Here is a 24,953-nt window from a genome sequence, read left to right on the forward strand (position 1 = left end):
GCCAGAGTAATGACAAAAAAAAAAGTGATTATGAGAAATAATGACTAAGAAAAATAATCTGGTAGAAATTGGTAAAATAAAGCAATTAAAAGTCAATTAAATAAATAAAAATCAATATTTCTGTATTTTTAGAAAGACTTTGAAACATTTAGAATTAAAATGAATATATTACATTTATTCTAAAACTTCAAAATTATTTCATCTTTGTAGTACTAAAAAGGAGATATTATCATTTGAAACAAAAGTTACATCTTATATACATTTTTGTAAATTTTGGGGTTTTTCTTCACATTTTCAAAGGCCCCATTTATCTGTAGTAGTGATAATGTTATTTTTATTATTGGCTATTTAATATACACATGCAACAATATAATTCAATAGTCATCTAACTTTTAAGAATATTTCATTGTATTTTCACATTAAATGGTGAAAGCATGGTCTTGGGAGAGTGAAACTTGAGGAACAAATATTGAAAATATGCTGTGAATTTCAGTAGTGCGCTACAACAGTTTATGGGTGTTTCCCTTTAAAAGTTATCACCCAACTGAATTCCTACTAAGAACTAGCAAGTAAGTGATTATCAAGAGGGAAAGAACAGAAATAAAATAAAGAAAATGGAGAGCTCAACTAAGAAGTACAAAATACTTAAATTTACCAAGAAGAGAACACCAGAGAATCATGAATGATTTACCAAATTGACAGGGTGCAGCAGTAGCTTCCATTAAATAAAAGTCCTTCTAGGGATGCCTGGGTGACTCAGTTGGTTAAGCGTCCGACCCTTGATTTTGGCTCAGGTCATGATCAGGGTCTTGAGATCAAGCCCCACATTGGGCCCCTGGGTGTGCAGCCTGCTTAAGATTCTCTCCCTCTCCCTCTGCCCCCCAAACCAAAACTCTATTTTGGCAGCTGCATTCAGTAGTACCTCAGTGGGTAAGTTTAGAAATGTTATAATTTCAGGATGTATAATTACATAATGCATATACTTGTATCTTATCTGCAACTTTCTAGTTTAATAAGGAAAGAACAAATGGGAAAAAAAATGTCAGGCATTCTAATCAAGGTTTGAACAAAATGCAATTTTAATGTGGAATGTCAGCACTGAAAAATTTTATGAATAATTTGTATGATTATATGTCTCTAGAGTAGATTTATAATTAACCACTTTTCTTAATATCCTTCATGCTTGCAAACTGCTCCCTAATGAATGGCTGAACAGGCAGGAGGACTTCTCAGGAAGAGGAAAAGAGATGACCAACTCTACAGGGATTTTTAAGGATTGTGTAGGACCTCAGCCATTCATTAAAACTGCCACGGTCCTGTCTCTGCTGGAGTCCCTCACTATACAGGGAATCGTATGGATGGCCATGGGTCTCCAGGGTCATGTCCCAGGCAAGATCCTCTTGCAAGGTAAGGAACTGCAGATTATCCCACAAGCAATCATCAATTTATGACTGTAATATTTTCATAAATTTTTGATACCCACAACACACTGTAAAGAATATCAATGCCTTTACTGACAAAAGAGGAAGCATCTTGATTGGCATCATGGTGGTAACGCATGGGGACAGAGCAGGGCCATCAGCCTGAAGGTTAAAACCGGAGCCTCTGAAATCGGGCTGCCTAGGCTTGAATGCTGGCTCTGCTCTTACTAACTGCATGACCTTGGGCAAATTACTTTTCTATCCTTCTGTTTTCTCATACGTAAAATGAGGATAATAACTACTTCTGTCACGGGGCTGTAAATATTAACGCGGGATAATACAAGTAAAGTGCTTAGAGTAGTGCCTGGCATGTTACTATCCCTCAGTGAGTGTCAGTAAAATCTTATAGCAGAGAGAGTGGGGACTGGCCAACATGCAACACTGTAGATCAGCTGACAACAACTACTGGTGGGTAAACCTCACACCTTCCCTCTAACTGGAAATAGCTGTAAGATTCTCAGGCTTGGTACCACATTAGAAAAATCACTTTCGGAAGCCAAATAGTATGGTCTTCTCCCTCACCAACATAATAGCATGCAAATGAAACTGCTCTGTAACAAGATAAGAAATAAAACCTTTCATGAGGTACATATTATCAGTATGCATTTCATGTCTCCATTGTTTTTCAAATATAATTTCAGAATCAGTTTGGTTTTTTTTCAATTTGTGTTTGTTCACAGATCACACTGGTTCATACAATTAATTACATTCTTCAAAATCGATCTTATGAGAAAAATATAGGAATGTTATCATTTACCCTTACCTAAATGCTAATGTAATGTGACCTTTCTTAAAGCTAATGTATGATTATACATTTCTATTTCTTGAGCTGAATAACAAAACCTTAGGTAAGCTTCAGAAAAAAATATATATCCATTAAATTATATTAAAACTTAAAATTCTGCTGGTTTGCAAGTTGTTGGGTTTTTTTAACATTATGTTGTATCTATATTAATAACCAGAAATATCTTTGCCTGATTATGGACTACAGTTTGTTAAAAATAACAGGAGTGTTATGGTTGTGCAAAACAAAATAGACAAGTTGACAACAAAAATTCATATTGCCAAAATATGACATCTGTGAAAATTAATTTCAAGAAAATCCTACCACTAATTTGGTTGAGATCTTACTGGACAGATTTCAGCCCACATCAATTTGACAGTGCACTTACAAATGAACATAAAGGAAGTCATAAAAACAATGGCATGAGTGGAACTCTATATGACATCAGTGAGCACCATTTATCATCACATTACTGTAACCCTCTCTGGTGAGAGATGAGGAACTGCTCCTCCAATACCTTCTTCTAGAAATTGGCTCTTTTCCCAGCCTTTTTTAATTCTCTTTAGCTTTCGGCTTATACATGGAAGGAGTAAAATGACCTTACCCAGAATTACAATTGAGGGCAAAACAAGAGCAAGAACGAAGTTTGGTGGGGTGTAAAACCTGTAGTATTCTTCTTCAAAAGCTCGTTTCCATCCATAAATTAAAACATGGAAAGTACTTATGAGCAGAGCGACATATCCAAGTGTAGACTTGGGTAGAGGAGGAAGAAAAAGAAACAGAGAATAAGGAACAAATTATTCAAACTGATAAATTAACCCGTCCAGCTTCATCATATTTATAGTGTGCTAAAAGTATTTTATCTTAAATTATTGAGCTTCTACTGAATTAAACAATTTTAATATTTTCATATACATTTATTTATGTGTTTGCACATCTTATTTTATACAAGTAAAGCCATATTGCGTATAGTTTAATACTCTGATTATTTTATGTATCAAGAACCTTATCCCTCATGTCATTAAATATAAAAACATGGCTCAAATTCTATATAATATTCTAATGAATGGATGTTTTCTAATTTGCTTAATCAGTCCTTTTTTGTTGATCATTTACTCTGTTTCCAACTTTTCTCCACGACAAGCCCTTTTCTATATTTTGGTTTATTTCCTTAGAACTTATTTCTAATAGGGGGGTTACTGGTCAAAACATCTGGGTTTTCCTTAAGGGTACTGATGAAAACTGCAAAAGTTCTTATCCACATTTCCACCAGTTGTGCGCATTAAAAATTTTATAGACATACATATATAATAAAATTAAGTGCTGAAGAGCATTCTCATGGGTATACACTCCCCCCACACCCTGCCCCACATAAATATACTAGCTGAAGGTAAATATGAAGAATCTTACTGTATTAGTATGTAATATGAATAGCATTTCAAACGTGTGGTTTTATTGACCACATAAAGTGAAATTATTAAGAGTACTTCCATTAAGTGGTTCCTAAGGGAAAATCTAAAAGGTCAGCGTTCTGGGCTCCCTAAATTACAACGTTTGATTGCTTACTTTGAGAAATGGTCTCTGTAACATTATATCAGTATAATGATGTAATGTCTAACTTCACTGAGAAAGGACTGACTCTGTAGCCCGAAGTTGTTCTGTTTTGCAGTTACTCATTTCAATTTAATGATCACTTGCACCCATCTAACACCTTTTATCAGAGGGGCCCTCTATCTCTTTTTAGGTGTGATTAAACTGACAGTCGGAAAAGTATTTATGTTTTCTTTCCTTCAAGAAGGAAAAATGAATTTAGACAAGGAGATGCCCTTAACTTGAATGAGCTCCTTAGATGACTTGGAAAAAAAAAAAAAAAGCTCAAGCAAATAGGCAAACACAAAACAAAACAGAATTGAGTGTACCACCAAATGACAGTCACCCACAAATTGTGCTATGAACTATTTGGATATGACCAATACTGACTTTGTGATAATATTGGTGGGGTCTAAGTTTGAGTTACATATTTTAAAAATATGTATATTTATTAAATAACTCTTACTGGAGAAGGTGAATGTTTATTAAAGAACACAGTGCTGTTTTGAAACTGTTTTGTATATACTCATAGACACATACATACAACTAATACACGAAATTACATATACGAACAAGATTCATAAGGCTAGTTGCTTGTCATAATTCATCAGCCCAGTCACCTAATTTGCCACTGTTTCTGTTTACACACACACTTCTTTTACAATATTCAGACTGATCTTCCCACTTGAATTCAAATTAATGAGATTTTTCTAGATGGATCAAAGTGACTCAAAATATAAAGTAATTCTTTACTCAATTGGTCAAGTAACAAATTGACTTTTGGCACTGAACTTGATCTAAGCTTACCCATTGCCACTTTCATTTTTTTTCTTTTTAAAATAAACTTTATCCGTAACTAGTAGCCAGTGCTATCAAAGTCTTCTAGTAGAATCCTGTACTGGTCTTTTGCTTACTAAACCAGAATGATCCTAGGCTGTAGTTCCAGCAATTTTTGTTTCCTGAGCTGGATACATAAATGCAGCCCCAAAGGCACTCTTTTATAAGAAGCATATTTAAAATTAAACTGTACTTAACACTTGAATTCTATGCCGCCCAATCTCTCACCAAAAAACCCACGTACCTGAATAAAACTGAATTCCCTCCAGTTTAAAGCATTGCTCACTGACGGGATAGAGGTGACTGCCAGGAGGGACAGTAAGCCAAGGCTCATTATGCCAAAGGAGATATACATTTCAATTCTCCAAACTTCTTCCTCGTTCCAAGAGTTTTCAATATTTGCATGAACCTAACAAGAGCAAATGTGAATTTCCTTTATTTGGCAGAATATTCACAGATTCAGCCCAGTTCACTCTTGGCATAAGATTACATCATATATGGACATATTTAAGCTGTATTTTTTCAATTTAACAGACTGTGATGGAGAACCTATTACCGGATGGTATTGTGCCAGGTGTGGAGAAAAGAAAAGGGAGAGTTAAATAAAAGGAGGACTAAGAGTCTCTTCCTTGCATAAGTGTGAGGGGGTGGGTAAATCTGCCACCTACACTGTCATATATCACAGTTACAGGGAGTCTAGAGTCCCACGACCAGGAATGCCAAGTGGTCGGTTGCAAGGTGACATAAAAAAAAAAAAAAAAGAAGTACTGGCATTTAAACGTTGTTTTGAGGTACTTTTCTAAGTTGGTTTAAACTTGGTTGAATATTTTGGGTACATCCTGGTTTTACATCAACTTAGAATCCAGGAAGAGAATTTCTAAATTGTGTGTGTATCTTCTCTTACTTGAAGAATATTTGTGTGTAATTTATCTCTTTTTTTTACTTTCTTTTCCTCAGGAAGCTGAGAATTCCCTATAAAGTCCTACTGAACGCAAATATTTATTCTCTTGAATTGCCTCATTGATACACTTTTCCAACTGTCCAATTGCCTCATTCCTATATAGTACATTTCCAAATGTCTTTTCCTTACGTTGATAATACATATATAATCAAGTCAGACTTGATTAACTCTGAAGTGTGGTATTCTGCATAGGAACTACTTTTAGAATTATTTACATGTAAACAATATAATTAGAGTATAAATCAAAGGTTGGACTCCTTGGGCTAAAGCTTTGATTTAAATAAGTATCCATTCATGGATAACAGATTCTAACTTAACACAGTTTAACTCTGTTCAGTTCCAGTTAACCAAACAAACTTGAAATTTAAAAAAAAAAAAAAAAAGCTAGTTCTGAGCATTGGGTCTCCGGAACAATCATACCAACATCCTGAAAAAAGCCACAGAGCTCGTCTGTGGAAAAAGCCTCCTTTTACCTTGATATCTATACAACAATACAGAACCACCACATACCTCGGTAGACCCAGAGCTTACAACCTGCAACTACCTGGCCTCCCAGTTCATTCATTCATCCCACAAATACACTTTGCGAGTGCCTTGCTACGCGCCAGCCACAGTTTGAGGCATTAGGCATCTATCAGTGGACAAAGCGGACAAAGGTCCCTCCTCTCTTGCATTCTGATGAGAGGAGGCAGACAACAGTATATACAATAAACAAGGAAAACAAAGTGTATGAGGTGGTGGTAAATGCTATTGAAAAGAGTAGAAGTAGAGCAGAGTAGGAGGGACTGGGGGGATGGGGGAGGGGAGGGGTTGAGGCGGAAGCAGGCGGCAGAATTTAAAATGGCGTCTAGGCTCGGGCTTCCGTGAGGAGGTGAAATTTGTGCAAACAACTTTACGACCAGTGAGGGAGCTGGTGACGCAGATATCAAAGCCTTAGTATTCAGTTAAGAGAAGAGGTGTTTTTAGAGAGACAATGGCTTAAAGAACATCCATTTGCTAATTTTTCCACATTATTTTAGGTTGAAACTGTTAAAACAGGCGTAAGTGCCCAGCGCTACATACTTGGATCATGATGCCTTGGTTCCTTATGAAATGCAAAAGCTCCCATTTGTTTTGGTGCAGTGTCCTCGGCTGTCACAGGTAAATGCTACATCAAACGGCATCAGTGAAGCCCCTTGTATTACATTTGCTGAATGGGAATTACTGAGGAAAATCATACTCGGCTCCATCATCACGCTCCTTGCATGAAGCTTTCTGTGAGATTTCCTTGCAGAGCTAAGTGCTATAAAGGTTCGCGTGAGGAACTAAAGCTTCACCTGAGTATTTTTCCTCCTCTTTTTGATAACAAAAGCCATGTAAATGTGTGTCTCCTGATCTTGGCTTCCTATTCTGTTTTGTATTTTCAGTGGTTCTAATTTTATCGCATATGTTTACTGAGAGTTGCCTTATCATTTCATAGAACGCAGCCAAATTAAACATTGAAATAACTGTTTAATGCTAAAAGCATTCATTACATTCATAATATTAAAAAAGAGAGAATGAAAAAGCCCACTAACCCTTTATTTCTGTTCTTATTCTTCAGAGAAAGGTATAGTAGCAGCTTTTATCCTAAATGATTGTGAATCGGCCACATAATTCTTATACAGAAACACTGTATAAAGAACAATTCTTTCACCTCCCTAAATATGCCAAAATTTCTATTACAAGGTTTGTAAAATTTGACACTATTTTAAATCTCACATTTTACGGATTATACTGATAAGATATTTTACTGGTATCCGATGAATAACAAGCATGTTCCATACCTGCTGATAAGCCATGTTGAGAAACAAGTATCTCTCTGACCTTCTCATTGGTAAGCAGAGGCTGTAGGCAACATGGACCGAAGCGAAGAAAAAACTTAGTAATCCAAGCTGTTTTCTGCACTGTAACCAGGTCTCCAACCATGGCGGAAATTTCCTATACTTGGTGCCGTAATAAAGCTGATAAGCAGCTGCCAGGAGACCTGCTAGGTATACCAGGGACAGCAAAGTAATGGCAACTATGGGCAAGGTTTTATTCACAATCTCAATAGGAATCTTGTAAAAATCACTCTGCTGGTTTCTAGCATATGGATGTATCACATCTCTGACAAAGGAATAAAGAAAGAAAAAGGTGGCTAGGCTTATGGCAACCACCACTGGCCCTCTCCAGAGAGTAAAGAGTCGCAGGGGTAAATTTTCAATCTCCCTGGCTGATGATAACGATCCCAAATCAACAGGAATGAAATTCAGCTGACGGGCAAGTTCAATAACCTGTTGTCGAGCTTGAATATTGTTGCTGCATATATAGACCTGTGGCAAAAACAAAAGATTCATCATTACTATTGTTAATAAAAACGGTGACGTTCGCACGCTCCAATTCACCTATGGAGCATCACTTGTGATGCCCTTGAGTGATGCGAAAAGTTAAGGAGACAAAGCATTTATTAACATATTAATCTATTTATTAATAGGTTAAAACAGTGTCATAGAACCAACAAAGTCCTTGCTACTTGTGATGACATCAAAATAAAATGCAGAAAAAACCTGCTGGAACCTGGGATCGGGAAGTCCTCAGGGGAAGGAACGAGGAGGAAAGAAAAGTTTCTAGAACATGTGGTTCAGCAGCAGTGGCAAGGTAAGTTCTAGGTGGAGTTTGGGTTGCTGGCCATCCACTGACCACTCAGGTTCTCACTCCCACAGGGCTCAGGGTGCGGTTGGCTTCCGGGGCTTCTGAGGACACTATCTAGTTCTAGGACCACAGTGATTCTGTCTAGTAGAGGGATTACAAGCACTGTCCTTTATAGACACTCAGCAAGAGAGAAGATGCGCATGGACTCTGGATGTTGAATTTGCAATTAAAAATCTCTAACTTATGTCACAATGCTATAATATTTATAAAATTTATTTTTGGCTTAGAAACTGATTCACCAAGTTATCTCTGAAAAACCATGAATAATCTCAAGTTATTATTATATTACTTCATCGGTCAGAATATGAAATTCTTTAATCTGTAAATAAGGATACTATACCTGTGTGGAGGAAAAATGGTAATATAAGGCTTAGTTAACTTAAATGGTAAAGCAACTGCTATTATCTAAGGTGTTCCGTCTATATAATGAAGTGATGGGTGGACATTCAAACTCCCCAGACTTCTTAGATACATTACTGTAGTTGAGAATTCAACAAATATTTGTTGAGCACAAATTCATTGCTGAAGTGAGCCATTATTACTTATGGGCAAGTCATCTCACTCAGGCCTAGAAAAATATTGCCATAAAGTTGCTGGGTAATGTTTGGGGAAAACAAATTCCTAAATATATCCCTCAAGATGTTTATATAAGGTCTCTGGAACAGACCACACTGAACTATTTGCATGCTAAAATCTGCATTATGCTGACAATGTAGAGCTCTCTGGATTACTTATCGTACCTAACATTAGCCAGATGAATAACAAAGTCTGTATTATTACACACATGTTCATGAACTTCTAAAGTGGAGTGGGGAAGAATACCTATATTCCAAAGAAATAAAGAAAAGCATTCTAAATGAATTTATTACAGCTGTGACAATGCTGACCTTTTTTAAATTTCTTATAAAAAAAACCCTGTAATAAAATTTAACTTTAAATATAACCCATAAACTATAATATTTAAATTTAAGTAAATTTAAAATTCATTTAATTTATAAACCTAAATGTATAAATCAAACATTCATAACAAAGGAGGAAGGACTATGGAATACAAATGAAACTATTTCTGTAGCTCACTTTGAGTTCAATTCCATATTTTTTGTAGTTCGTATTTTTTGTAGTTGTTAAAGAATTAAAATTACCACAGTTATGGGCCAAGGATTAAATTTAGGTTTATCCCTAGTTTGTTTGGTGTGTATCCATTTCTAAACTTTGATGGATATCCAAAAGAAAAAAGGATTTAGAAATAGCGTCTGGGAAAGCTGGGAAGTATATAATCTCTTACTAGTCTTCCAAATTAAAGACTTGAAAGTGAATGGTTATCACGACCTAATATGCCATGTACAGTGAGTGATACAATATGTGACTTCATTTTCTAAGGCTTTTAATCTAAGGCATAACCTGCCTTTATGAACAAAAATAATGAAAGTATTTTATCATCATGCTTACCTATAATGCATAACTACACCTTTAAAAGATTCTTAAGGTGCACTATTTTATGTGTTTACTTATAAAAAGCTCTCCTTCCATAAAGACATTGAGGGAGCTCCCCATCTGCTTTATTCTCAAGTTGAAATACATAGAACCCATACACTAAAAAAGAACCTAAGAAATCCAATCTGCCTCCCCAAACAGATTAAAATCTACACTTTAAATAAAATGAACTGCACTATTTTAAATCCTACGAATAATTTTCATAAAATAAAAAGGCACTTCTACAGCATGCTTCTTGAGGATCATACTAACTAGTGTTTCATACACAAATGGAATACTGTTATCAAACAGCTGCCAGAAAAGAGAAGGGAGGGGGGTGGGAGGGAGGGAAGAGGTGAGCTGGGGAGATAGAGGTAGAAAAAAGACATGTTTGTTATTGTTTCTATTTTTGAGGAAGCCAGGAGAGAGTCAATGCAATGTGTCTCATTATTTGTCAGCAAACTTTGCCCTTTCCTGAATTAGCTGGTTATGACTGGAAAGTCCAAGTAATTTTCTCAGCATTCCACATTATTTTATAGGGGTAGAAATGTACCCTTACAAGGTCAGGACATGAATTTTCAGGTGCGCATACACAGTTTTCAAAATGATAATCATTGGAGTGTCAGAATTTGGCTTTTAAATGTATGACATTTGTTTCACTACTTAAGTACAAAATACCAGATAAATACCAGTAAGATTGGGGATTAAGAAGTACAAACTTCCAGTTATAAAATAAGTAAGTCACGGAGATGAAAAGTATGGCATAGGGAACATAGTCAATAGTATTGTAATAATGTTGTGTGGTGACAGATGGTGACTGCACTTCTCGTGGTGAGCACTGAGTGATGCACAGAACTGTCGAACCACGATCTTACATACCTGAAACCAGTATAACACTGTATGTCAACTATCCTTCAATATTTAAAAAGAAGAAATTAAAATTTTAAAAAATTGAAAAAAAACACATACCTGCCGGCTGGCATCCTTAGGTCCTAACTGAAGTGCCCAAGCCGAGACAACATTAAAGCCTTTGACAATCAGGGAATCCGGGAATAATGAAGCCAAATATTCAGCATTGGATTCTGGGTATTGGTTTATCCTCATGTTATTGCTCACATCAATCAGGATTTTACCCACAAGCAGATGTCTCAGGTCCCAAAGGGAGGTGTAATGTTCTCTATGTATAGCAACAAATATTATATTTGTTTTTGTGAGAGCATCTTCATGATGAGTGACATCTACCACATGAGGGAAAAATTCGGAAGCAGACTTGGGATTTCTACTTCCTATAACCACATGATAGCCACATCTAATAAGTCGAATCGTCAGCGACTTGGCAAAATCCCCACTTCCAATTACACCCACAGTGACCTTCCTTGCATCTTTGATACCATTTATGCCATTCGGCAAAAAAGTTTCGCTAAGGTTCTTAGGGCTTCCCATCATAGAGATTGATTCCATGATACGGGCTCTTTCAAGATCACCAGAGATATCCTAGGGGAGAGAAAATAAAATCTTCATCAATTACCTATTACCAAGCATTCATCCTCTTCCAGACATTCTAATAATACCCCTCATGTCTAGAGGTAAAATATTTTGGCAAGCTATAAAAACGAGAACCCAGCAAGACACGATCTGTAAGCTAAAGAAGGATGTCAAAGTAGAAAAATGAACTGTCACAAAGTTGATATGCTAAAGTGGGGCTTCTAAATTTTTAATGTACACATGAATCACCCGAGAATCTTGTTAAAATGCAGATTCTGATTCAGTCGGTCTGGACTGAGGCCCGAGAGTCTCCCTTTCCAACAAGGTGATGCCAGTGCTGCTGGTCTCCTGACCTCTCTTTTAGCAGCAAGGCACAAAAGGCAAGAGACTGAAGTTTTCACCTCGAATTTTTTTAAAAATGCAGCTCTACCAAGTCTGATTACCCAGTTTTGCAGCAGATCAGAGGCGGCTGATCAGAAATGCCACTAGACATGAAGGGGACTGTGCTGACATGTGAGGGTATATGTGACAACAGAAGACAGAGAAGCCACACACACAAAAAAACTATTTAAAACTGGCTAGAGTCATTTGGGGTGGAGTCTAAAATTATCCTAAATACCTCAACAGCTAATGAGTGACTTTATTATTAAAGGAGCGTAAGATAAATTGGTTAATAAAAAATGAAACCCCCCAGCATTTAAATAATATTTTAAGAAAAACAGTCTTCAAAGTATAACAAGGATTAAATACCACTGACTTCTATCATTCACTCTATATTCTATAATTTATTAAGACAGTTTTCCAATGAAAATGGGGTTAGTAATGTTTCTATGATCTTAAATTACACAATACTTATGAAATATTTTTCTTCCCCTTTTATTTCTTGGCTTCATAGAATATGATGTAGTTATTTTCCCTGAAAAATTCTGTCAAATTCTCTTTTACTTAAGTGACTAACATCTGAAATGTTGATATTTGTAATAACTTGCTCAGGAAGACACATCAGATGGCCATGAATCAGTGTCACTGTTGGATCTGAACAAAAAATACTCTTCCATTCCATCCCCATTGCACAATTCCTTTTATGCTTACAGCAGATGTGGATCACCACAGAGGATTTAATGGATTTTACAGGAACAGGTAGAATGCTTCAAAAAACATGTTTTGGGGGTTTTTACTAAAAGAAATGTAAAATTTAGACTAGAGACAGAAAAACTCAACTTTTTTTTTTTTAATATTCTGTAGCACTGCCTTCTAGACACCTCTGTTTTCTTTTTTTTTTTTTTTAAATGATTTTTTATTATATTATGTTAGTCACCATACAGTACATCCCCGGTTTCCGATGTAAGGCTCGATGATTCATTAGTTGTGTATAACACCCAGTGCACCATGCAATACGTGCCCTCCTTACTACCCATCACCGGTCTATCCCATTCCCCCACCCCCCTCCCCTCTGAAGTCCTTAGTTTGTTTCTCATAGTCCATAGTCTCTCATGTTTCATTCCCCCTTCTGATTACCCCCCCTTTCTTTATCCCTTTCTTCCCCTACCGATCATCCTAGTTCTTATGTTCCATAGATGAGAGAAATCATATGATAGTTGTCTTTCTCTGCTTGACTTATTTCACTTAGCATTATCTCCTCCAGTGCTGTCCATGTTGTAGCAAATGTTGAGAACTCGTTCTTTCTGATAGCTGAGTAATATTCCATTGTATATATGGACCACAACTTCTTAATCCAGTCATCTGTTGAAGGGCATCTCGGCTCCTTCCACAATTTAGCTATTGTGGACATTGCTGCTATGAACATTGGGGTGCATATGGCCCTTCTCTTCACTACGTCTGTATCTTTGGGGTAAATACCCAGTAGTGCAATGGCTGGATCATAGGGTAGCTCAATTTTTAACTTTTTAAGGGACCTCCACACTGTTTTCCAGAGTGGCTGTACCAACTTGCATTCCCACCAACAATGTAGGAGGGATCCCCTTTCTCCACATCCTCTCCAACAATTGTTGTTTCTTGCCTTGTCTATTTTTGCCATTCTAACTGGCGTAAGGTGGTATCTCAGTGTGGTTTTGATTTGAATTTCCTTGATGGCTAATGATTTTGAACATAGAAAAACTCAACTTTTTACCCTACAAATGGATCACAATGACTCCAAAAAACCTGTAAGTTCATCTTTAGAAAAAAAATAATATTACCTAATATTCATATAGCATATTCTATGTGCCAGCAGATAGTGCTTTTTGTGTTAATGGACTGAACCCCACGACAGCTCTGTGAGATAGATGCTATTATTGTCATGCCCATTTAGAAGATGAGGAAACTGAGACATGCAGAAGATGATTAATTACTTTGTCCAAGGTGATGAGTGTGAAAGTCAGGGAATCAGGATTAGAACCCAGGCAGTCCAGCTAAGACATGTGTCACTTTGGTGCAGGTATGGAATTTAAGAAAGGGCTTTTTCTTTGGTGGGGGGACAAGCTGGAACAGTGATGGTTGTGCTCAGATTAGTATATTCTTCTCTGGCCATGGTTCACTCCTCAGCATTTACCCAGTGATCTTAATGTCTAACTCAGATGCTAGGAAAGGAGAAAACGCACTATTTTTTAATCTATTACATGTTTCATTTCACACTTTTCAAGATAGACAGGGTGGTAATTATCTTCTTCCCATGCACTCAGAAGGCCAGGCAGAGGTCAGAGGCACCAGAGTAATACAAAACATCAACATCCTCTTGGAGATATCATGGGCTATCTTGGGAATCAAGAGTAGTTAAAGGAACTAGAAGTCATCAAATCAATGCTCATTTCATTCAACAATCCAAGGTGAACTGGCCAACTTACCCCTAATCATATATGTTGCCTAAGGGGGAAAAGAGTTATTAGACTAACACACAGGAACCCAAGTGTCCTACCTATATCCCAGGCCCGAGTTCTTCTGGGTAGAGATTGTGGCATCTCTCAAATAGAAGAATTGCCCCACTGGCTTTCAAACACACAGCAAGAGCACAAGGTGTGCTGACCCTGCATGGTGCTCTGGGAGTCACCAGGGATCCCACCACGTGAGTGAGTGGAGAGACAGAATTGTAATCCCAGAGTTGTTTCTGCCCACAGGGGAGAACGGCCTGCTAAGGCAGCGGTTCTCAGCTCCAGCTGCATGCTGAAATGACCCGAGGAGCTTTAAAACACACTGATACCTAGTCACCTCCACCCAGATTTTTGTTTAATTGGTCTGGAGTCCAGCTTGGGCATCAGAATTTTTTTTTTTTTTTTTTTTTTTAGATCATCAGGCGTTTTAATGCAGCTGTGTTTGAAAACAATTCTACTAAAAGGTTCAGGATTCAAGCCAATATGTAGTTTGGTATTTGGAAATAACAAATGTGGCTTTTTGATCATCAATTATGCTCATTTTTGCCTTGTTGTTTGTACTAATGAAAAATAACACTAGCTAGAGAGTAACAGTTGCCTGGAATGCAGGGAGCTGAGGAATAAGCATGCTGCCCCTCCCCCTCTCTTCCTCTGGCAGGAGCAGTATCAGAAGGACCACTCACTATTTTGCAATTTCCCTCTATCCACTTTCTGGAAAGGTCAGTACCACTCCTTAAAATGTGTCATCCCCACTGCACAGCATACTCTGTTCCTGTTGTTTCATAACATTCAGAATGGTCATAACATCACAGAATGGTCCAGTGATGGTATTTTTTCTTTCTGTCGGACAAGGGACTCCAGCTCTCCAGGCGTCAGAGGCTCTGCTGACTGGAGTGGATGGGTGTTTCCAAGTGGACTGACTTGCTCTAGAATACTGCCTACCAAACTTTCACGTGAATATGATCACCTGAGATCTTGTTAAAATGCACACTCTGATTCTCTACGTCTGGCGTGAAGCTCAAGATTCTGTTTCTCCCAAGCTCCCAGATGATGCCCCTGGTCCCAGTTGTTCATGGGCCACACTTCAACGAGTAAGCCCCTAGAGTCTCTCTGCCTTTTCATCTGATGCTAGTCCCAGGTAACATAGATGAAAGAACTGAGAAGACTATGACATTTACAAAAAGTTCTGTGTATGTGGTATTTAGGAGGAAGGACAGTGCGAGGCTTCTGAAACCTCCTTGTTTTCTGAGTCTGTTTCCTTTGTTACATGGCAGACAGGTTGTACTTGACTCCCTCAGTCCAATACTAAAATCCTTTTGTTTCCAAATCTTAAAGCTATATAATAATAGTAATATCACTTTATATTTAACACTGTGACACTTCAACATTATAAGCTTGATTTAAAAGTGTGATTTAAGTAGCACATGGGTTCCTTCAAATTTCCAAGGTCACAGTTTTCTCGAATGGCCATTTGACCTACTGTTCGCATTTAATACTTCAAGTATATCATCAGGGTCAAAGAATTGGATTATACTCAGCTGCGCAGCCTCCTAAGATTTTTGTTTAGAAGGGTTTCCTTAACATTCCTCTGGCTGAATGGCAGCTGTTATGTTATATAAATAGAACCTAATTTGTTTCACATATAAACATCTAGGGCATTAATTTTTAGATGATAGTAACTCTGAAAGGGGCTGTCCTCTGAGGTCTGGATGACATCCACAACCTGATGATTTAAATGGGTTATCAAGAAAATGTAATCCCCCAGGGCCACAAGATGGGGTAGGTGTATTTTTGACTTTGCAAGGCCACATCTGAACCTTTCTTCTCCTCTCCCGCAAACACTCAGTTCTTTTGAGGCTCATGGCACCTCAGAAAACCTCCCTGTAAGCACCGTTGTCATCTACTGACTTCTAGCTTAGCCTTTATCACTAGTGACTTTGACATACATAGTCTTACATACATAGTCTTCCTCTCTGTGCCAACGGTTGTCATCCTTCTCCAGGATGTCTTCTTCAAATGGATAAGGCATTCAACCTCATGGCCTCTTGTTTCCAAAAGTCATTCATCAAATCAATGAATCTCTGCCTCCACCCTGCTCATTCAGTTTCTGACATCTCCAAACACTATCTCTAAGCCTTCTGGTAATCTTAGTCAAATAGTTGCAGTGATAATTCAAGTCAGCAGAAGAAAGCTGATGCATCGACCCACTATTTTCTCACTCTCCATCGACCTCCTCCTGGTTTCTCTTTACCCACCCTAGATTCCATAGCATATAGTTATGGTCACTTGCTTTAAAAGATCAACTCTTGTTAAGGACTAAATGCTTGTGTTCCCCCCACCCACCGCCTTGAATTCTTATATTGAAATCCTAACTCTCAATGGTAAGATATTCGAAGGTGTGGACTTTGGAAGGCGATTAGGTCATGAGGGTAGAACCCTCTTGAATGAAATTAGTGCCGGTATAAAATAGACCTCAGAGAGCTCTTTCTCTCTTTCTGCCAAGTGAGGACAGCAAGATGATATAGTCTATGAACCAGGAAGTGGGTCCCCCCAGACACTGAATCTGCCCTGTAAATAAGAATGCAGTAAGTATTCTTTGTTGTTGAATGTATCAAAAAAAAAAAAAAAAATGTGAGGACCAAAAGAGAAGTAATAGGTCTATAGGTAAGGTCCCTCTCTTTGCTGATCAAGACATGGCAGCCCAAAGTGAGTGATAGGTCAGTGTCATGGTTACTGGCTGAGCACAGAATAAACGCCTCTCCTGATGTCCTGATTGTGTCCTTTTTTGAAACTGCAGTCCTAGTCTTTCCAACTTCTGAGGCACCCTCTTTCTCACCTTTCTTACTCATTTACGATCCTTTCTTTAAAAATGTATTTGCCTTCATCTGTGCTTTTTCAATATTAAAATATAATTATGCTCATTCACTACAAGTATATTTCCCATGTCATCAGAAAGACAAAAGGTGACTTGAATACAGCTTTTCATTTCTTTTTTGTACAATTAGCTCAATTTATCATTGTTTATATTGTCTCAACTCCCCCCCCTCCCAAATAGACTGACTAGCTAAGTGAGAGAAACTGCAAACCATTTCTAAATAGCCTGCAAAATATCTAGGATGGGTATCGTTCTTCTGTAAATAGCTTTAAGGTTTGGAAACAACAGAGGGAGAGATGCAAGGTAAAAAAAAAAAAAATACAGACTCACTGAAAGAAAAAAATAAACGGAGGAGATCAACACAACCAAGATATAATAAAGGTGGAAAGACTATGTGGGGGGGGGGCTCAGGCAGGGCGGCACGGAGGAGGTGGTTTGGAGAGGCTTTTAAGGGTTCCCAGGAGTGGGGCCGTTCCTAGGACTCGATCTCAATCTTGAGGGTGAGGAAAGGGGCAGGAGTTCAAATTCTGCTTCTCCCGGTTTCACCCACAGTGATGAGTGATAATTAACCATGGCCCGGAATAAGTTTTTCCATCTAAAAAATGAACTGCCTAAGGAGTAGAAACTGACACCAATCCTTCTTCAAGGGGTGGGGAAGATAATAAACGGAAATCTCTGGACAAAATTTTATCTCTTTGCTCTATTTTAAGAGCAAGATTTTTAGGGCATAATTTTCAACAAGTTTTGGCTGAGGCTGAACACAGGGCTCGAAGATAATTTAGGACACTCGAAGAGGAGGCCAATTACCTCCTAACACATAATGGCCTAAACACACCAGGGTCGCATAATTGGCTAATAAACAGAACGACTACTAGAAATACTTCTTCGCAAAGCAGCGCTGCATGATATTCTGTGAGAAGCGCTGTATGAACCCAGAGTGGCAGCTAGCCGAAGACGAAGGTAAGCTGCCCGTCCTTTTCCTGTGGGGCACATCCTACCTGGGACGTTGTCTCTCCTGGCCTCTTTTTTCCTGGGCCCAGCCTCGCGACTTTCTGGGGAGCTCGTGGAAGGCCAAGGGGAGCAGAAGACGCAAACGGTGGGACAGACACCCTTCCCCACCCTTCCCACTCCCCACCCTTCCCACTCCCCACCTCTCCCATTCCCCACCTCTCCCACTCCCCACCTCCAGGTGCCAGGAGATCAGGACGGACGCCCGCAGAGGGCGCGGAATCCCGGGAGCACCGATGCAGCGCGTGGCGACGACTGCATCTTGCCCCTCAACTCCGCCGCCGCCACCTGGTCTCGCGCTCCTACCCGACCCGCTCACCTCTGCGCCCCCCACGCCGGGCTGCATAGAGCCCGGCGGCTCTCCAGGCGCGGCGCCGACTCCCCAGGGGCCCGCCCTGGCACCAGGGCCTAGGGACCGCGCCTCCGACCGGCTGCAGCAGGGTGGCTGCCGCGGCGGTCGCGCTCCGGCTGCTTCCCCGCCTCCCCAAGCTGGATCGCGTATTGCCGGAGAGGAGGAGGAGGAGGAGGGAGGCGCGCGGAGGCCGTTTTCGCAGTGACGCGCCGCTAGGGGCTGCGCGCGGGGAGGGCGCGGAGCTGGCCCGGGAACGCAGACTGGGGGGCCGGCCGGGCGGAGGTGGGGACCCGTGCGGCGCCGGGAGCTCGAGGGGTCCAGGGAGGGCGCGGAGAGACTGGGGAGGACCGGGAGCGCCGACCCGGGCAAGCAGTGCTGCGCGGAGCCCGGCTGCTTCGCTCCAGCTTTAAGTAACCCCCAGACTGGCAGCTGCGGGGTATCCGCGGCTTGCCTGCGCCCCCCACCCGCCCTCAGTCTCCGCAAGGCTCCCCCATGATTCCTTTTCAAGCAGATCTAGAAAAATGAAGCCCACTTCTCTACTCCACTGCTTTTGTGCTGCGTGGTCGCCTTTTCGCTCTACACTTTGCTTTTCATTACGCCGTGCACCACCCCCTTCCCGTTCCCTCTTCCATACTCTCAGTTCCTGACAAGTCTCCAAGAAACTGCGCTTTTTTTCCTCTGTGTGTTCTTTCCCTCACCTCTACCCACCCAAACCATCTTTTGTCTGGATTGTGTCCTTGTAATAAAATGTTCAGAAATGCCCTTTTATGAGCCATATTTTAAAACTCCCTCAGACAGAAGGATCCTCACAGCCTGCGGACTGCAGATTAGTCTGTTGACTTTGACCTTCACTGTAGCCGGTGCCAAGCTAGCTCTGGAGTTGGGGAACAGAGGGTTAGACCAGGAGTCAGGAGAACTGTGTTCCTGGGAAAGCCACTTAACTCTCAGGGCCGCAATGGCCTTGAATGCCCAGGGGATCTCTGAGCTGTAAGGGCTCTGGCTTTGGGATTCTGTAAATTTTCTCCCTGCAGATTACCAAGCAGTCATGACTCCTTTCTCTTTTGCAACAGATCTTCAATCTCACAATGAAAATCAATTCAGGAAAATTCTCAAATTTGGGTAAAATTTTTTATATGTTAGTAAATTCTCATTTCAGCAAATTAAGTTTAAAAATTATCTCTCCCGGGTGGTTTATTAACCAGGAAAAAAAGCCGAGAAGGGGGTCTTGAATCAATCATTGGACAACTGCACTTTCCCCTCTGTAGTCCATTCAGATTAACCTTTGCAAATGCTGCTTTGGAAATACATTCCTTGTTTGACTTGACATTTGCCCCCTCCCCCACCGCCAAATATTATTAAGGTTTAAAGTTTAGGCATAAGCTAAGTTTTTAGTGATGTTGAGGTATTGACAGCTGGTGAAATTCTTTCCATTTCGGTAACTGGAAAAAATAGATAAATTTTATAACAATTTTTATTTTTTTACTTCAATACTACTCTCAAATAATGAAATTAGCATTTTTTAGCACTTCTGGAGGACAAGTAGAGGAAATTCATGACTCTTAGTAGTTAAGGAAAAGTACACAGCTTTCTCATATTTTTAAAAAAACAATACCATTATATAACTTTCACAAAGGGTTATTTAAAAAAAATATAGCATTTTCTAACTATCCTAAAACTTAAAAATGTAGGTAAACCATATATTTTATTTTAAATAATTATTATCATTTTATTATTTATTTTTAAAGATTTTGTTTTAAGTAATCTCTACCCACAACTTGAGCCTTCAACTCACAACCCAGAAATAAAGAGTTGCATGCTTTACTGAGTAAGCCAGGCAGGTGTCCCTAAACTGTATATTTTATTTTATTTTTTATTTTTATTTTTTTTTAAGATTTTATTTATTTATTCGACAGAGATAGAGACAGCCAGCGAGAGAGGGAACACAAGCAGGGGGAGTGGGAGAGGAAGAAGCAGGCTCATAGCAGAGGAGCCCGATGTGGGGCTCGATCCCATAACGCCGGGATCACGCCCTGAGCCAAAGGCAGACGCTCAACCGCTGTGCCACCCAGGCGCCCCTAAACTGTATATTTTAAATATTTTTAAAAGCTATCTTAACAGTGGACTATCCCCTTCCACCAAAAAAAACAAAACAAAACAAAACAAAAAAACCCAAAAAACAAAAAACCAAATTCTATGCAAAAGCACTTAAAAGAGAATCAGTCAATAATTTGCAATTTCCTGAAGGGATATCTGCTTTTCATATTTGAACTATTAAACACATAAGCTTGATGGAAAATCTCATGTTGCCAAACGCGTCCCCCAGAATTGCTGGCATTGATGCAAACATGATTCCTTTCAGCTTATTCCATGGTAACTGAAATTTTTACTACTGTTTTTGAGTTGGAGTTTTAGAGCATAAAAATGATTTTTGCAAGATTTTTCCAGGTCATGATGTGCTCTCTGAGAAATCTCTACAGTTCCCTTAAGTAGTAATTGATTCCAGCAGTAATTTCATTAAATGGATCTCTAGTGGCTTAGAGGTGTTAACACAATTTTTTCTTTGAAGTTATTATACAATTGAGTAACTAGAATGGTAGTTCCCAGAATGTGTAGCTTCAAACACTAGTCTCTCAAGATGCTCCTCCAGTAATTCACTCACTACAAATATATTTATTGAGCTCCTACTATATCCCCTGGATGAGGCATTAGAAACAATGGTGAAGAACACAAATATATATCCATCCTGTTAGAATTTATAGTTTGGTGGGGAAGATCATTACTAAACAAGTGCAAATAAGATTTATGCAAATTTGTTTATGCAAGTAAAATAAGTATAAATCATGATGAAAACAACAGACTTTGAGATAAATAGGAACTTTCTCATTTTTAGAGATGCATGATGAATATTAATGGATTAGAGCTTCAGAACTTCTGCCATAAAGACATTTACCTAAACTATTCCTCAAAATTTTGAAATTTGTTTTGAGCACTGAAATTTTGTGAGGAATGCTTATTCATAAAACAGAACCATATTTTGTGAAACTGCTTTTTTGAAACCAAGGGATCCAATGAACATATATTTGTCAATACAGATTCATATATTTTAATAGATTGATAAATATACATACAATCTGCTCGAAATAGGTTTTGTTTGAAGGCAGATGATAGAGAAACATTTATAAGTACATTCATATATTTTAATAGATTTATAAGACTAAATATATTTTTATGGATATCGCCTGAAGAAAAAAATGACGGAAATACTTATAAATCCATTAAAGTATATGAATGTGCATCTGTAGAAAACAGGCATTTTGTAGTTAACATTGTTTCATGAACATATTTCCATATATCAACATGGTCTAGATACTTATAATTCTTAATCACTACACGGTCCATAATACTGATATATAAACATTTTCTATCCTAAGCTTTAGGAAAATACATTTTCTGATGCTTTTACTAGTATAACTAACACCGCTTTCGTTTCTTTGAGCAATTTACTTTTGGGGGTAATAAGTGGAGGGAATATTTCTTTATTAAACATTTAAAATGTGTGGTTTTTTTAGAAGATTTTATTTTTAAGTAATTTCTATACCCAACGTGGGGCTTGAACTTACAACCCTGAGATCAAGGGTCATATGCTCTACTGACTGAGCCAGCCAGGCACCCCTAAAAATGCGTACTTTTAAAAAAATGATAAAAACTTCAGTGTAAGCAGATTTGATTCTGGATCTCATGGATCACCACCTTCTGACTGAGTGTAACCGTGCAATTTCAGAGCCCATGTTTTCTGTATTTATTATCGCATTGGTGTCTAGCAGTATCACCCTGTCAGACCTCACTGAGAGAACTCTTACAGCTGGAAAAAACAAGGGCACAAAACCCACTTATAAATTGGATGAAGGATTGCAATACATATTTCTCCAAAGAAGATATCAAATGGCCAATAAGATCATTGAAGTTACTCCACATCATTAGTTCTTAGAGAAATGCAAATCAAAACCATATGAGATATCATTTCACATCCACTAGGTGGGTTTAATCAGAAAGTCAGTATCACAAACATTGGTGAGGAAGTGGAGAATTTAGAACCCTCTTACATTGCTGGTGGAAATGTAAAATGATGCAGTTACTTCTTCACTTCTTGGTCTTGAAAAGATGTCTATAGAAACACTTGCATGAGAAGTACCTGGGTGGCTCAGTCAGTTAAGTGTCTGCCTTTGGCTCAAGTCATGATCGCAGGGTCCTAGGATCGAGTCCTGCATGGGGCTCCCCATTCAGCAGGGAGCTTGCTTCTCCCTCTGCGGCCTGTTCCACCTGCTTGTACTCTCTCTCTCTCTGTCAAATAAGTGAATAAAACCTTTAAAAAAAAAAAGGAACATGTGCATGCAAATATTTATTGCAGCATTATTTATAATAGCTCAAAAGTAGAAACAAGCCGGTGTCTATCAGTTCTGTAAATTAAGGAATGCATAAATGAAAGGTAGTATATCCATATAAGGGATTTGATTCACATGTTATTATAAAAAGGAATGAAGTACTGATACAGATGACATGGATGAATCTTGAGAAAGTATGCTAAATGAAAGCTGCCAGACACAAAAGCCCATGTATTTTATGATTCTATTATATAAGATGTCCAGAATAGGCAAATCCACAGAGATAGAAAATAAATTAGGAGTTGCTAAACTACTGCCTGATGGGGAGGGGGATGGGGAATTACTGCTTAATGAGTGGGGGTTTCTTTTTGATATGATGAAAATATTCTGGAATTGGATAGTAGTGATGGTTGTACAACTTTGTGAATATACTAAAACCACTGCATTATACACTTTAAAAGAGTGGACTTTATGGTATGTGAATTAAATCTCAATAATAAAGAAAAAAGAATAATCAGGTATTGTCTCAAAAAAAGAAAAAACCCAAATCTTAACGAGTGAGCAGATGTAGACAATTTCTAACAAGCATTCCCTTCAAGTGAAGACGAAATAGCATTAATCTGTGCTCTACCATGGTATATTTCGCAGTTGACAGAAGAGGAAAACGTGATGGGAGAAATCCGTCACTCTCCAGCTTATTTTCAGGCAGATGTGTTAAAACCCTGGGATCCTACACAGATACAGTCAGTACCATGCCCACATACAAGCAATAATTTAATTCCCATCAAACAATATCGTTCTTCACATTCACTTAATTATCTTAAAATTTTTGTGAAATTCAGTTCTCCCACTTATCAGCTGTGGAACACTGGACAAGTTGCTCAGTCTGCTGCTGACTGTTATCTCAGTCTCAGTTTGCTCATCTAGTAAATGGGTATAATAATAGTGTGCACCTTATATTGGTTGTGGTGGATATTAATTGAGTCAGTATATGTAAAGAGCCTAGTACTTATTAACTAGTATAAGTGCTGGATATTATTAAACAACTTGCAAATTTGTTTTGGTTTTATAGCTGTGTACATGCTCTAAGCATAAGAAATTTATACCAAGTTTTACATTTGAATATATTCTTGTAATTTTTAATAAAAAGTTTAAGTCAACAATGTGGCTATTGAGGGCTTTCCCCCCCTTCTTTTTTCTTTAAAAATATTTCATACTTCAAATTTGGAGAACACTGATCTAGAACAAACTTGGGCTTTTTTTCTCTCCATACTTCACTCTATACCCTTCACTATCTCACAGTTATCACTTTTTATTTATTTTTATTTTTTAAAAAGATTCTATTTGTTTATTTAGAGAGAGCACACAAGCAGGGGAAGGGACAGAGGGAGAGAGAGAATCTCAAGCAGAGATTCTGTATTGAGCACAGAGCCCAACATGGGGCTTAATCTCATGACCCTGAGATCTTGACCTGAGCCAAAATCAAGAGTTGTCGCTTAACCGACTGAACAACCCAGGTGCCCCACAGCTTTCACTTTTTAAGTCTTAAAATTTAAAAAGGATCAACCATACCCAAGTCCCATTGCCTTATTCATAACTTAGCATTTTGGTTGAAATATTACCAGGTAAATGAAAAAGGCAACATGTTGCAGTGCAAATTTATGGACCAGGAGTTAAAATGTCTTCAATGATTTATGTGAACCTTTAGTAAAGCTACTTAACCACTCTGGGTCTTAGGTAGAGTGTCTTGAAAATGAAGACTGATCTTTAAATCCCTTCAAGATCTAAAATTCTATGACATTTTCTGTATACCAACTGTTGTTCTGTGATAAGTTCTCATGCACACCTAGTACTTAATGCAGAGATGTGCCTTTCTTTTCTTTTTTTAAAAAAGATTTTATTTATTTATTTGACAGAGAGAGACAGCGAGAGAGGGAACACAAGCAAGGGGAGTGTGAGAGGAAGAAGCAGGCTTCCCGCAGAGCAGGGAGCCCAATGCAGGGCTCGATCCCAGGACCCTGGGATCATGACCTGAGCCGAAGACAGACGCTTAATGGCTGAGCCACCCAGGCGCCCGGAGACATGTCCCTTTCAAGGTGCCTGACTTTCTTGTGGTATCACCCAGTTGGGAATTGATGGGTGGTTG

General features: G+C 38.7%; 1 protein-coding gene and 1 long non-coding RNA gene across 3 annotated transcripts; one reads left to right on the forward strand and one right to left on the reverse strand.

Annotated features, from left to right (window-relative positions):
* Positions 1-847: 847 nt before the first annotated feature.
* LOC121105850 lies at positions 848-18,155 on the forward strand. 2 transcript variants are annotated; one of them, XR_005838606.1, is made up of 4 exons: positions 848-1,407; positions 6,673-6,793; positions 8,148-8,311; positions 14,849-18,155. It is a non-coding gene; the product is annotated as an uncharacterized LOC121105850 (long non-coding RNA). The 2 variants fall into 2 exon arrangements; XR_005838607.1 differs by having other exon boundaries at positions 15,043-18,155.
* Positions 2,494-11,336, reverse strand: STEAP2 (STEAP2 metalloreductase). Its single transcript, XM_008686215.2, has 4 exons — positions 10,808-11,336; positions 7,459-7,986; positions 4,937-5,101; positions 2,494-3,017 (listed from the first exon to the last, which is right to left on the reverse strand). The coding sequence occupies exons 1-4, from the start codon at positions 11,297-11,299 to the stop codon at positions 2,730-2,732; spliced, it is 1,473 nt and encodes a 490-aa protein (XP_008684437.1). The 5' UTR covers positions 11,300-11,336; the 3' UTR covers positions 2,494-2,729.
* Positions 18,156-24,953: the final 6,798 nt, after the last annotated feature.

This window comes from Ursus maritimus, unplaced genomic scaffold, assembly GCF_017311325.1.
Source record: "Ursus maritimus isolate PB19 unplaced genomic scaffold, ASM1731132v1 scaffold_3, whole genome shotgun sequence".
Lineage (NCBI taxonomy): Eukaryota > Metazoa > Chordata > Mammalia > Carnivora > Ursidae > Ursus > Ursus maritimus.

Excerpts from the sequence above, each read along its gene's own strand:
- STEAP2 (XM_008686215.2), bottom strand. The coding sequence starts at position 11,299 with ATGGAATCAATCTCTATGATGGGAAGCCCTAAGAACCTTAGCGAAACT. Across the intron at positions 7,987-10,807 it reads CTAAGGATGCCAGCCGGCAG|GTCTATATATGCAGCAACAA; the intron begins GTATGTGTTTTT and ends TTTTTGCCACAG. Across the intron at positions 5,102-7,458 it reads TCAACATGGCTTATCAGCAG|GTTCATGCAAATATTGAAAA; the intron begins GTATGGAACATG and ends TGCTCTTGTTAG.